Here is a 13,456-nt window from a genome sequence, read left to right as displayed (position 1 = left end):
TTACGCATTAAATATTTGTATTTTCATTAAACCTGAGGTTTTTTTTGCATTACAGTAATGCTAATAATTACTGTTATAAATGAAAAAAGGTAATGAAATTAAATATGAAAAAAAAAGAAACGAAATATGAAGAAATGAAATATAAAAAAAAAAATAATGAAATTAAATGAAATTTGAACAAATAAAATAATATATTAAAAAATAATGAAATGAAATATGAAAAAAGAAATGAAAAAAAAGAAAAAACAAAAGAATGAATATAAATAGAAAAATATAAAAAAAAGAAATAAAGGAAATACAAAAGAATGAAAAAAAAGTAATGAAATTAAATATGAAAAAAAAAGAATGATGTACGAAAAAAAAGGGAATGAAAAAAAAAAGATTTAATATGAAAATAAGAAAGAAATTAAATAAAGGAAATACAAAAAAATGAAAAAAAATGTAATAAAATGAAATATGAAAAAAAATAAAACAAGAAATGAAAAAAAAATAAATAAAACAAGAAATAAAGAAAAAAAAAAAAAAAAAAAAACAACAAACCAGGGGGGATGAATGGGTCATGGGACCCACGGTAAGAACGAAGTTCTTTAAACATGACATGAGTGTAAAGCACAATTTCTCAGGTAACAAGGGGTCGCCAGACCCGTAGAAAGAACGAAGCTCTATAAACGTTAGTACTGCATTCATGTAGTTCACTAAACAAAAACTTGAAAAACGAATTAAAAAAAAAAATAAAAAAAATAGTTCAGTACTCACGATGGTTGAACTTCGTGAGAACGTCGTGCATAAATACAGTACTCACGAAGTTCAACCATCGTGAGTACTGAACTATTTTTTTTATTTTTTTTTTTTATTCGTTTTTCAAGTTTTTGTTTAGTGAACTACATGAATGCAGTACTAACGTTTATAGAGCTTCGTTCTTTCTACGGGTCTGGCGACCCCCTTGTTACCTGAGAAATTGTGCTTTACACTCATGTCATGTTTAAAGAACTTCGTTCTCACCGTGGGTCCCATGACCCATTCATCCCCCCTGGTTTGTTGTTTTTTTTTTTTTTTTTCTTTATTTCTTGTTGAAGTAATTAATTCTTCATAATTAAAAGTATATGTACTAATTCGACTTCAGGGCCCATAACTTTTTATTGCAGTACAATAGTCAAGTTAATTCCGGGTTCTATAAGGTTACGTGTTAAAATGACGAATTTTCACAAGCAATTTTCTCAAAAATGAATGTGTTGATCTACCTATCTCTTTTTCATAAAAAAAATCTGGTGTACTTCATTTACATAATCTATGAATTTCAGAGCTAGCCATCATTTAATTCAAAATTGCCGAAGCCTCCTTAAGTCAGAATAGTTGGGAGTTAGCGCGTGTTGCGCGCAGGGGGCAGAGTCTTACTAGTATATACCTATTAAACTGTCGTTAAATCAGCAAAAGTAAAAAGTAAAAGCAATGCTAAACTGCGTCTTTATTGTTTTGTAGGTATATAATTATATTTGTAAGCGTGTAAGTATATCTCTTATTTTTTTGCTGGCTTTTGATTGCTGTTCCACTTTTGATCACTAATTTTTCACCACTAATAATCTAACACGATTATTGATTATAAGTAATGTTTAATGTGACTTTGTTATCCAACCTATAACGGTTGTACAAAAAGAGCTCTTAATTAATGTACTCACGAGTATAAATGTAGTCAACAGATAAAGCGATTTATAACTAGTCTTATGCTAGAACTTCACCATTAATTTTATTTTCAAATCACTAAAATTCCACTTATACTATAAAGAGAGACTAATTGCAAAAAAATTTGACATCAATAAACGTTATAGTGGTTATCCCTAAGGTATTATTTTACTAATGATTAGTTTTCAAAATAGATAATAATTTTTTATTCACTACGGTCGTTTTCATGAAAATAATTTTCAAACATTGTGCTTGCTGGTACCGCAGTACAAAAGTAGCTTTTAGTGTATAAGAGGTTCTGCGCTTGTTCTCGAAATCATATACCCAGATCACCTGTGTTTTCACTCGCTCGGCGAAACTTACGGATATGGTAGTGGCTAGAGCAGAAGAAATTGAATAAATATCACTGTACATTGACCCCACAATTCTGTTGTATTATTTCTCTCTCTCTTTATCTGACTCTCTCTCTCTCTCTCTCTCTCTTGCCCACTCTTACAATCTATTTACGTCCTTTGGCTCTATCATCCAAGGATTGAGCAAATCAAGCGCTTATCACCTAAATTGAACCGGACAAACGGAACACAACGTATATTTGACGACCACTTGTGTATTCTTATGATTATGTAAGCGCATCTAGTTAATAAATTTCGTAATTTCGATTTCTATGAACAAACAATTTATGCTTTCTTACATACATATGTTCGATTATTGTCTAAGAAACGATAAATATCCTGTCCAAAAAAATTCAAGTTTTTTAAAATGTGTTTTTCTTTAAGGTTTGATAGAATACTAGCTGATGTCCCATGTAGTGGTGATGGAACTATGCGGAAAAACCCAGACATTTGGAGTAAATGGAATCCAGCTAACGGAAATAATCTTCATGGGTAAAGTGTACAAAAATCTTATATCAAAGATATCAAGTATGATAATTATACTTTTAAAATAATAAAAAATTTTCAGAATTCAGTATAGGATAGCTAAACGAGGAATTGAGATGCTGGCGGTTGGTGGAAAAATGGTGTACTCTACATGTTCCTTAAATCCTATTGAAAACGAAGCAGTTTTGCATAGACTTATTTCTGAAGCTGATGGTTCTGTTGAGTTAGAAGACTGCAAGGACTTAGTTCCTGGGCTTATTCATAATCCTGGTAACCATTGCTTTAATGTTTTATTTTTCATATTTTTTGGTCATGTTGATAAACAATTTAATTTGTTTTTCCATTTTTTAATCCTTAATTAGTTTGTTTCATATAAAAACATTTGTTATAATGATGCTTTCTGTTTTTTGCATGCATAGCTGATGCAGATGTACTATTAGAATAAAAAAAAATTGTTTTCAAATTGTTTTTTTTTATGTACATGGTTAAAATTGCATATGGATTTGTCCATCGAAATTTTTTTTTTGCATTTTCAGAATTGCAAAAACCCTACGCACTAAGCGTGAGTTACGGTTAGTTTTAGAAATTGTAATGACTTTTTTTATTAAGAGTATGTTTTTTGTATACTTTAGTTGAGTTGAAACTATAACTTCATCCCTTATTTCGAGAACTAAAGTGTTGCAGTTTCCGAACGTTGAATCGCAAGAGGTACCTGTAAAATAAATATTTCTTAGTACAACAGAAAAAAAACGTTTTCCTTACATGAGAGCTCTTTTTCTAACAATGGGATATTTACTTTGCCCTTTTATCAAAAATTCGCTATTAATGCACATCAGGTTAGAGCGATCACCGAGTCCAAAGGCGTTTGTTAAGCAAAAAAAAGAAATAGCGGGAATAGTAAGTTTTGTGTACTTAGACTTATCTGTATTTAAACTTATCTACTTTTATATAGCAGCTGTGCTATAGTTTCAGTTTTAAAACTTGATTTTTAAGTTTTCAATGAAATTTCAAAACAAAATTATAAGATAAACAAACCTACTTTGGCTCAAAAATATATTTTTGCTACGTTTGAAATTATTGTTTTTTATTGGAGATAAAGTTGTTTTCTTAATTTGTACATTATGTCTAACTCAAAGAGTCGGCTGCGAAATTAATTTTTCGATCCACACTGAAACTCATAAGATCTTACAAAAAAAAAAACATTTATGTAAATTAATTTCAGCCGTAATATTTTACTGTCTTATAATGTTTAATCAGGAAATTCCTGAAAATGTTTTGCAAAGATGGTATAACCTTAAATTATCTCCAGTGAACTCCCGCATACAGTTTTCATGTGCTACATTTACTCGTGTTTTTTCTTTGACAAATCAGCAGTAACTTAAATTTTGGTCTAATCTTCGTTGTTCCCCAAATTTAGAAGTATTCAAAGGATTTTAATATCCAATGAAATTAAGTAGGTTGGCTGATGCCATGAAGTATACCGTAAATACAAACGTAGAAAAATGTTTTTCCTAAAATTTTGCCTCTCTCACATTTAAAAAGAGCAGTATAACTAAGGTTTTATGTTTTCTGTTTTTCAGCCATAATAATTAAACGGCTTGAAAAGAATATAAAAATACTATGCACTTCCTTGAGAAAACAAATAATTTGTCAGGATAAGTTATTGAATTTATAAATGTAAAGAATGAAAGGTTAAATAAAAATCTATAATGTTTGCATGATCTTAACAAGTTACGTACACCTTACTACAGCTATGTGTATCCTTTTGAATATAGTCCGCTTCATGGTCCGGAAAGACAGACATAACAGTGGGTAACTGCACATCTTAATATGAGGTTCTTGAATTATTTAGTACAAATGTTGCACATGAACAACATTTTTTACTTCGTACTCATGTAAAAAATAAAAATCGTTTTACTTTTAAATGAATGAAGATTTCACCCATAAAATTTTTGTATTGATGTCAGTTAGATATTTAAACAGTTTTTATTTAAGTATAATTTAATCATGGAAAAAAAAAACATTTTCTTTTATAAGATTATATAAGTGGTATTTTATGGATACAAATGACAAATAATTCAATTTGAAATTAACTTTCAACAAGTACATTAAATTTCTTGTCTACTTTTTTTTACGTAAAAAAAATGAAGTACAATCAAACTTCATAGTTTTCATATTTTACATAAAGAATTAATTTCAACGAATAAAAAAAGCTGTAAAACAGAGCAACCAATTTTTTAGGATAGGATTAGAAGCCCCGTAACGTAGTAATTAAAAAGGCCCCAACTTTTTGAGGCTTCTGAACGCCTTTCAATGATATTTAATTTTTATAAATAATTGATTGGATTGTAATTATTGTTATTATTGAAAGCATTAAGGAAAAATTTTTTTAATTGACAAAAAAATCCTTATTTGAAAGATCAATTATTTAGAACTCAGAAGTTGTATGATAGCGTACATGAAAATCAGTTAATCTAAGCAAATGTAGATATAACATGACATCGTGACAAACATGTATTTATATGATTCGTAATGTTAAATAAGTCGTCAAATTAAAACCCTGTTAAGTATTAGTAATGCAGGGTAAGTCACGTTTAAATTAATTTTTTCTAGTATAAAGTCATCTTAATTTCAACATCTACATTTTAATTTTTTCTGAAAACAGAAAATTTAGTTTCCTATCAAAAAGATTCAGTTTCTTGTGATATTTTAACATAGCAGCTTTTTGGAAATTTTGAGAATCATCTACAGTTATAAAAATGTTGAATATCTGTTAGTCTACGATTCCATAATCTTAATCAAGGGACTCTTGTACCTAAAAATTTATAATTGAGCCACTTGAAATAATTTACCTTAACAATATACAAAGCAATATACATACCAAAAATCGTTGTAGTCGCTGACCGCGAAAACTACTCAATCGATTTGGCTGAATTTTGCAAACTTACTTATGACACTTTCTACATAGTTATTGTAAAGTTCTTATCTTAAAGAAATAAATAAAAAGTTTTACAAAAATACGCTAGCTTTTCACTTAATTCAGTAGGGACCGTTAGGTGGTGAAGGATTAAAATCGAAGCTACCTACAATAGAAGTGGGTCTGGTTATAATATCCCTTAGCAAAATACTAGATTCCATATTCTTTCACTGGCAGTGCATCCAAAAGAGAGTTGTGATTCATGCAACTGAGTATCCCGGCTACCGACGACACTCTCCTTCAAATCTTCCAACGGACAAGCAACTTATGTCAAATTTCATTCTGAACCACAAAGAATAAAAAGTGCGTACGAATAAAAGGCATTCTAAACACCAACGTCTTCGGCATCATACCAAGAAACGTCTAGCCACAGCACAATCTGCTCTCACACGTGAGGGTTTTGTGGCTGTTCTTCCAATCGACCAGGTAAGTTGGTGCTACTAGAGCAGAGTTTGCTACAACAGCAAGCCAGGGAAACAACTCTGAGGAGTTCGTGCAACTGCAGGCTGTAAATTTCATCAGCCTTCTACTTAGTAGTTTTTTCCGATGGCTGCCTCACAGAGAAGGCCCACTTCCCTGACCAACGGTGAACGGTTGGTTATCCGGAAAACGACCCAAAGACGAGATATTGTTCAACCAGGGGCGTACCTCCCTCCAGCACGGTCTCCGTACGAAGAGACTCCAAGGGTGAGAGTTAAGCTACCTGCAGCTGGTTCTTCATCATCGACATAAATGATAAGGAATGACTAAAAGTATCACCATTGGCCCTTTTCAGGGCCATCACAAGTTTTTACGCTTCCTAATTAACCATAAATATTAGTGGTTTTTTTAAAGGGCCACTTAACGTTAAACTATCCTCCTAATTTAACGTTAAACTCAGTCATTTACCAGCAGATGTTATGGGCGGAAATTTTCACTGCGAGGCTGGATACTCTGGCTACCGTCAATCCTGCATTGCCCTCTCGGCTCTAGGCATTCAACCAGGATTTATCGATCCTTTCCAAAGTTTGCGCTGGGCGAACCTAACAGTAAAGCTATGAAGGAAAAATAAATTTGAGCGAACGGGACCATCTCCAAAAGGTGAGCGTCATAAACCAATCTCTCCAACTTAGATCACCAAAACAACTAACCTTTTCAAAAAAAGGAAAGTGCTTTAGACATTATTGTATCTGGTGTACCATCAGAAGACGTTGAGAAAGAGCTACACAACTAGCTCCAACGCTTTAGTTGTTGTAGTTTTTCTCCCGATCAATCTAGTGCTATAACAAACGATCACCCTGAGATATCCAGGCCCTTTCCTTAATTTTTCCTTAGTTTTAAATATTTTAAGTTTTAACAAATGTTCTTTTTTATTTATTGTAACGTAAGAAAGTGCAAGTCAAAATGACCCTTTAGGATTATCAACTATTTTGTGGCGTAAGGAACGCACGTTACTTTTTAGCATCACAACATTTTTTTACATTTTAGAGCGTACTATTTGACCAAACAAACTGCATGAATTTCGGACGAAAATATAATTAATAAGAAGTTTTTTGTTTCGAGAAGTGTCAAAAATGGATGGAAAATTTCTAACTGAAAATAATTAACATAACGTGTTAACACACTACGACGTTTATTTAGTGAGTTTGAGCAAAGCCAGTATAATTACGTAAATGCTGCCTTATCGTACGTAGTACATGAAAATAAAATTCATCAAAGTGTATTTGTTAAAGTATTACTACCAATTTTTACATTGCATTCAACATCTTTGAAGTTTTAGAATAAGAATGTCTTTGTTAGGTTTTAATTGTACTTTGTTAGTATTGTTTTATAAGTCTTATAGAATTGTTATATTAAAGAACGGCTTGAAAAATTTATAGGGGTAAAAAAGCGGGAAGGGGGCTATTAAAAACTTGAATTGGTTAATTTTACAGTCAAATAAGACGGGAAGCCGCTAATTACATTATATTTCTATGTCGATTTACTATCTCTGATACCACTATGAATTTTTTCTCTTGCTTCAAAATTCATCCACAATTGTAAGAAAAATATTTAAAGCATAGAGCTTTGAAAGTATTAACTTGTAGTAAGTAACTAATGTAAAAGTTGAGCTAAGAACAGCTTTACTGATAACTAGGATTACCTTCAAATAATATAAAATTAAAACATGTTTTTTGAGATGAAATTAAAATGTGGTCAAGTTGAGTATTCAAAGAAACACGAACAGGCTTAATTTATGAGACCCACATTAAGCAACACCTAAATCTCATCTAAATCTTAATATGTTAGCTATTATGAAAAGCCGACGGTTTGCGAGAGGCACTGCCCTATTGTTGTTGTTATTGTAGTGATTACTATCGTTACCATTGTTGACAACATTGTTATTTATATCATTGTTCTGATTACTTTTGTTACCATTATTATTATTACTATTATTATTAATATTATTATTATTAATATTATTATTATTATTATTATTATTATTATTATTATTATTATTATTATTGTAACATTTCATGTCATACAATGAATATTTACTACTTCGCAACATAGAGTTCTGTTCTAAAATTTGCGTGAAATCTCCAAACAATCTTATACAACGCTTACCTTACAACATCAATTCGCACTTCTACATACAAGAATAAGAACAAGCAACAATTTCAACATTTTTTACTGCGTATATTTATCAGTAATATCGTACATCAATTCAACTGTAACTTGTACCTAATGTAGAATCCGAGAGATCAGCAGTTTTAACCATCAATTATAATTATTGAACCACGATTGTGCTTGTGTAAATAGTGAGTAAATAGGTTAAGCTCTGATTGGTCGTTTGGATCCTGAACCTGACGTATCTTCCTTAAATGCAAAAGTATAAAAATATTCTATTCTCTTACACCAAGTGCTCTAATGTAACTATGAAGGTTGTAGAGTAAGTTTTGTCGTGTCTTTTAAGTGAATAAAAGTATTAATTCAGTGATTAAGCTGCCTGTTAGAAGCGTACATTTCAAGCACATGTAAGATTTAGTTCGGTGACTAAGCTGTGTAAGAAAAGCTCGAGCAAACCAGGCCAGTGTAAACTCACTTAAAAAGTGAATCATAGAAGAACAAGAAAGAAATTATCGTCGATACAGTGATGAAACTCTTATAGCATAGATATTTGATTCACGATTCGTAGCTCATAGTGTATCTAAATGTTTTTGTTAGCAAGCCTTGAGAATATTTTGGTGTATGAAAACATGTTTACATGGTCACAATTTAGTGTGTAGATATAGTCACAGTTTTGTGCGAAGCGATATTACCGATTTTGAGAGAAGTGTAAAGCTAGGTAAGTAAAGACTGTCTGACCAAGCTGTAGCTTTCAACTCGTTCATCCCTGCATTTTGTCCAAAAGCCAGTCATTTTTGCTCTTGGGGGACAGTGAGATAGATAATTTTTAAGTAGGACTGTCTACTGTAGCCGTGACATATGATCGCATTAAGCACACTTTATTACTCCATCACTTATTTCGTTTCAATTTTGACCACATGCTTTTTCAATTTGAAAATTAAGTGTTTAAGAAAGTTCTATCGGTTACAGAATTAACAATGAGAACTTTATTAAAATTTGTTTACAAGTTAATAAAGTCATGAAAATGACGCTGTTGAAATTTAACGGCACGAGGATTCCTAGGAGCCGAGGAACTCAATATTTATCCAATGTTTACATGTAGGCTTATCGGCTGTCGTACTTTCGAATGCTCCTATTGCATTCATCTTGCTCATTAACAAATGAATTATTAATACAAATTTTACCAATGATAAAAAAATATCTGACGATTGTTTTAGGTTTTATTAAATATCTCGAGGGTACTAGTAAAAGAAAAAATTAATTTATAACCGTGGGAAAAACTACTAAAGGTTATGTTTTCACAGGAGAGTGAGAGAGACAGACGACATACCAAACTTTACAGAGCGTCAGCGTCGCATGGACTATAGCAAGGGATAGGATCTCGTTAACTGAAAACTTTACGACTGTTACTAAATTTAACTTATAAACATTAAACATTTTTTAAAATTCAGTTCAAGGAAATTTGTTAATCGCTTCTTAAAGAATTTTTATACATATCTTTATCTACATACTTATTCATTTCAAAATTAATTTATTTTAACTATTGTACAAACGATTATTACTTTCATATATTGATGTATAAGTAAGCATTCTTTTTTTTCATTAATTTTCTGCACATAGTTCTTAAAGTTATAATATTTTATTGATGTTAAACTCATAAACTTTTCTTTGAATGCTTGTGTCTTTTTTCTTGAACTTGAACGTTAATTTTTTATTTTATTTCAAAACTGTTTATAAAATTCACTTCTAATACATAGTTATTATATTTATTGAACATTTTTTTCGTAGTCTTATTTTTGGTTATCCGAATAATGATTTAGTGAATTTTGGATTTTTTTAAAATTATTTTGTAATACTGCGTGAATAGTTCATTTTTAAATTCTGTATACTGCATCAAAAAAATGCTTTATGTTAATGCCCCCATAGTGTTTAAACCATTTAAGGAGGCTCCCTTGCCCTAGTGTCACCAAATGAGATGTATGTCATTAAATAGTTTAGATTACGCCGAATCTGACGGTGCCCTTATTTATACTTTTTAACAAACAAAATCTGAAGAAATTAACGCTTGAAGTTCGCTCTCTTAACAAGAGCGGTTATGGCAGACATACTTAAAATAACGATTTGTAACCTCAATCGAGAGTGTCAGGTATTACGAGTATACACGTACTATTGATTTTAACTTTATTTTTTGAATTCCGTCGTGAGAAACATAGGTAAACGGACTAGAAATTAAAATAATTACAAAAAAGGCATGAGTCAGCTTATTTTTTCTGCTACGAGAAAGTTAGTAAAGCTGCCATATTGCTTCTTAGGAGCGGGCGCAATTCAGATTCAAACGTTATTGAAGTTAAATGATGGCTTACATTTTCAACATTATTAACACCATTACATTGATATACTGTAAAAATATTTGATAGATATTTAATGTCTATGAAAATTAAAAATTATTTTCGAGTAAACAAAGTCAGCTATATTGAATTTCACAAATTGTCACATTTTAACAGAAATAAAACAGTCATATTAATGTTGGTATCCCTACCAACTACTTCAGATTTTTATCTATCTCAATTTGAGTTGTCACCCCTACACGGGGAAGCCTCCTTAAATAAGAAGCTGGGATTCAACCCAAAATTTTTACACTAAGAAGTATCCACTTAACTATTAAGCTACAACATATGAGGTGTTTCACGTGAAACGTCCCAGGCCCACCGCGCGAGGGCTGAAAATCACTGTTTTCAGCTCATTTTTTTGGCTTTATTCCTATCGTGAAAAAATTGTTGCAAATAACATTTTCGATGTATTTTTTAGTCAGCTTTCCGATGGTGTGATAAGTTTTTAATTTTATTTTCACTGGAAAAAAAAAGAAAAAAAAGCATGCTGCATCTCAAAAAGGCATTTTTAAAATCTTTTTTGTTTGGCTAGATAGAAAGCTGAAGTTTTTTTGCATTGAAAACGCCTTCTTGTACTGTGTGCTCTAACTGAAAAATTTGAGTATAACGATACCAAAGAGTAGACGTTCGACCGTCTGAGCATGCCAAGGGCCAGTGTGGCGCCACGCCACGCTCCGCTTAAGTTTACTGGTATTATTAGTTACTTAACATTTAATTATTTATTTAACAATAAAAAATTCTTATACTTTATTACTTAATTTAGTTTTGTACAATTCAAATGGAATCTTTGATTTTTTTTATATGATTTTTATCCAAAATAATTTAATTAATTATTTATTATAGTTAATTATAAATAAACTTATTTGTTTTGAAGAAAAAGATAAGCTTAAACACACAAGTATTGCTGTTATTTTCGATAACCTCAATCATGATACAATTGCTGTATATGAGTATCAATAAGTTATAATAAAGTATTTGAAATCCAAGTTTGTAATAAAGGAAATTTTTTACATAACTGATGGGGCCAGTCAACATTTCAAAAATAAGAGCAATTTTAGAAACATACTTTTCCACAAAAAAGATTTTAAAATTGATTGTAAATGGCATTTTTTTTCCTACTGCTCATCGAAAGGGAGCGTGTGATGGTATTCAAGCCAATTTAAAGAGAGGTGCAAGACGTACAAGTCTTCAAGTTTCCTCTAATAACCGAATTTTAACAGCAGAAAACTTGTATGGCTGGGCAAAATATTATTCCAAGGAAATAAAAGTTTTTTATTTAAGCAGAGAGTTGTATAAAAATTTAGAATTAACCTTAAATCTTGATTTGATGAATCCAAATTAATACCAGGTACTATGGAATTTCACGCTGTCATTCTAATTGATGATGAAACATTAAAATTAAAAAAAAATATCTATGAGCTCTGAGTGTCAACATTTTTCTAAGCAATACACACGGAGAGAGCTCTGATGCTATGGTAGTACGCGTATCTGTATACTACCGGAGTACAGTGCGTCACATACTGCAGTAGCGCCCGTGGAATGCAACGGTAATATCGAGAGTTTGCTACGGTAGTATAAAAGCCTATATACAACTGTAGATCGTGAAACGCACTACTAAAGCTTCTGCTGTATATTACAGTAGCACCTTTAAGGCGATGCAGAAGTATCGAGTCTCACGTACTAAGTTAGCTCGGGACTCATACTAAATTGGTATGGCTCACGAGCAAACGTAGTATACGTCGTCTGTACTACACCAGTATACTGTTGTTTGGCGGCATAACCTTTAAAACCGAATTGCAAATGCAACACGTAGTTGCATAAGTACTGCTTTTTCAAGATCTTAATTTGTATTTTTATATCAGATTTTTTGTTAAGAGACGTTGTAATGTTGAATCTGTAGGTTTAAATATTTTGTTGGGAACAATAGTAAGTGAAAGAAAAAATTCAGACCTCCGGTATGCTAAAATCATCGAAAAGAAGAAGCATTCTCAAACCGTACATTTTTACTTTTTTAGACAATTATGTTAAAACTGATTGAATAGTCATTTGTTATCTAGTATTATTTCTTTAACCATAAAAAACTCTTCTAAACCCCATACAAAAATGATAACTACGCTAATTAAAGTAACTAAGATTTTTTGTTTGCATACTTTTAAATCTGAAAAATTTTGTAAGATACATTAACATAAACATTTCGATGGAATAGGGGCGATAGGTATCAATATAGAAATATGTAACAGCTTTTTAAGTCGCCTTGCAGTGTTATTGTAACAAACTTATTAAATATCTTTATCCAAGATAAGATTCGTGCTTAATAGTTTACTCAAGAAAAAAAATAGAATGATACGAGTGTATTACTTTTAGTATAGTTTAATTTTGCTAACAAAAAAACATTTTCTAATACGTTCCATTGAATAGACCTTCTCAGCATGGGCATTGTTTTAATGATCTTACAGTTATAACAATGACTTGCAAACCTACTAATAACGGTTTAGTGGCGTAGTACAGACGACGTATACTACGTTTGCTCGTGAGCCATACCAATTTAGTATGAGTCCCGAGCTAACTTAGTACGTGAGACTCGATACTTCTGCATCGCCTTAAAGGTGCTACTGTAATATACAGCAGAAGCTTTAGTAGTGCGTTTCACGATCTACAGATGTATATAGGCTTTTATACTACCGTAGCAAACTCTCGATATTACCGTTGCATTCCACGGGCGCTACTGCAGTATGTGACGCACTGTACTCTGGTGGTATATAGATACGCATTTTACCATAGCATCAGAGCTCTCTCCGTGCAATAAAACAAAAAACCTACATCTCAAACTTCATGGAAATTTTGGAAAAATTAACCACATGAGTGTAAAGCTAACTAAAAAATACATCGAAAATATTATTTTCAACATATTTTGGGGATAGGACTAAGGCTGAGAAAATCAG

General features: G+C 31.3%; 1 protein-coding gene across 1 annotated transcript in view; it reads left to right on the top strand.

Moving 5' to 3' along the window:
• The window catches only part of Nsun2 (tRNA (cytosine(34)-C(5))-methyltransferase Nsun2), a 410,807-nt gene that overhangs the window by 168,659 nt on the left and 228,692 nt on the right, over positions 1-13,456 (top strand). Inside the window, exons 5-6 of the mRNA XM_089596349.1 lie at positions 2,457-2,564; positions 2,641-2,828. Of these exons, the coding sequence (XP_089452475.1) occupies positions 2,457-2,564; positions 2,641-2,828 (296 nt within the window). The remainder of the gene's footprint in view (positions 1-2,456; positions 2,565-2,640; positions 2,829-13,456) is intronic.

Source organism: Copidosoma floridanum, unplaced genomic scaffold, assembly GCF_036245765.1.
Source record: "Copidosoma floridanum isolate Cflo_tuat_1 unplaced genomic scaffold, Cflo_Japanese_pri ptg000030l, whole genome shotgun sequence".
Classification (NCBI taxonomy): Eukaryota; Metazoa; Arthropoda; class Insecta; order Hymenoptera; family Encyrtidae; genus Copidosoma; species Copidosoma floridanum.
The sequence above is the reverse complement of the archived record's forward strand: the minus strand, read 5'-3'. Positions and strand labels throughout refer to the sequence as shown.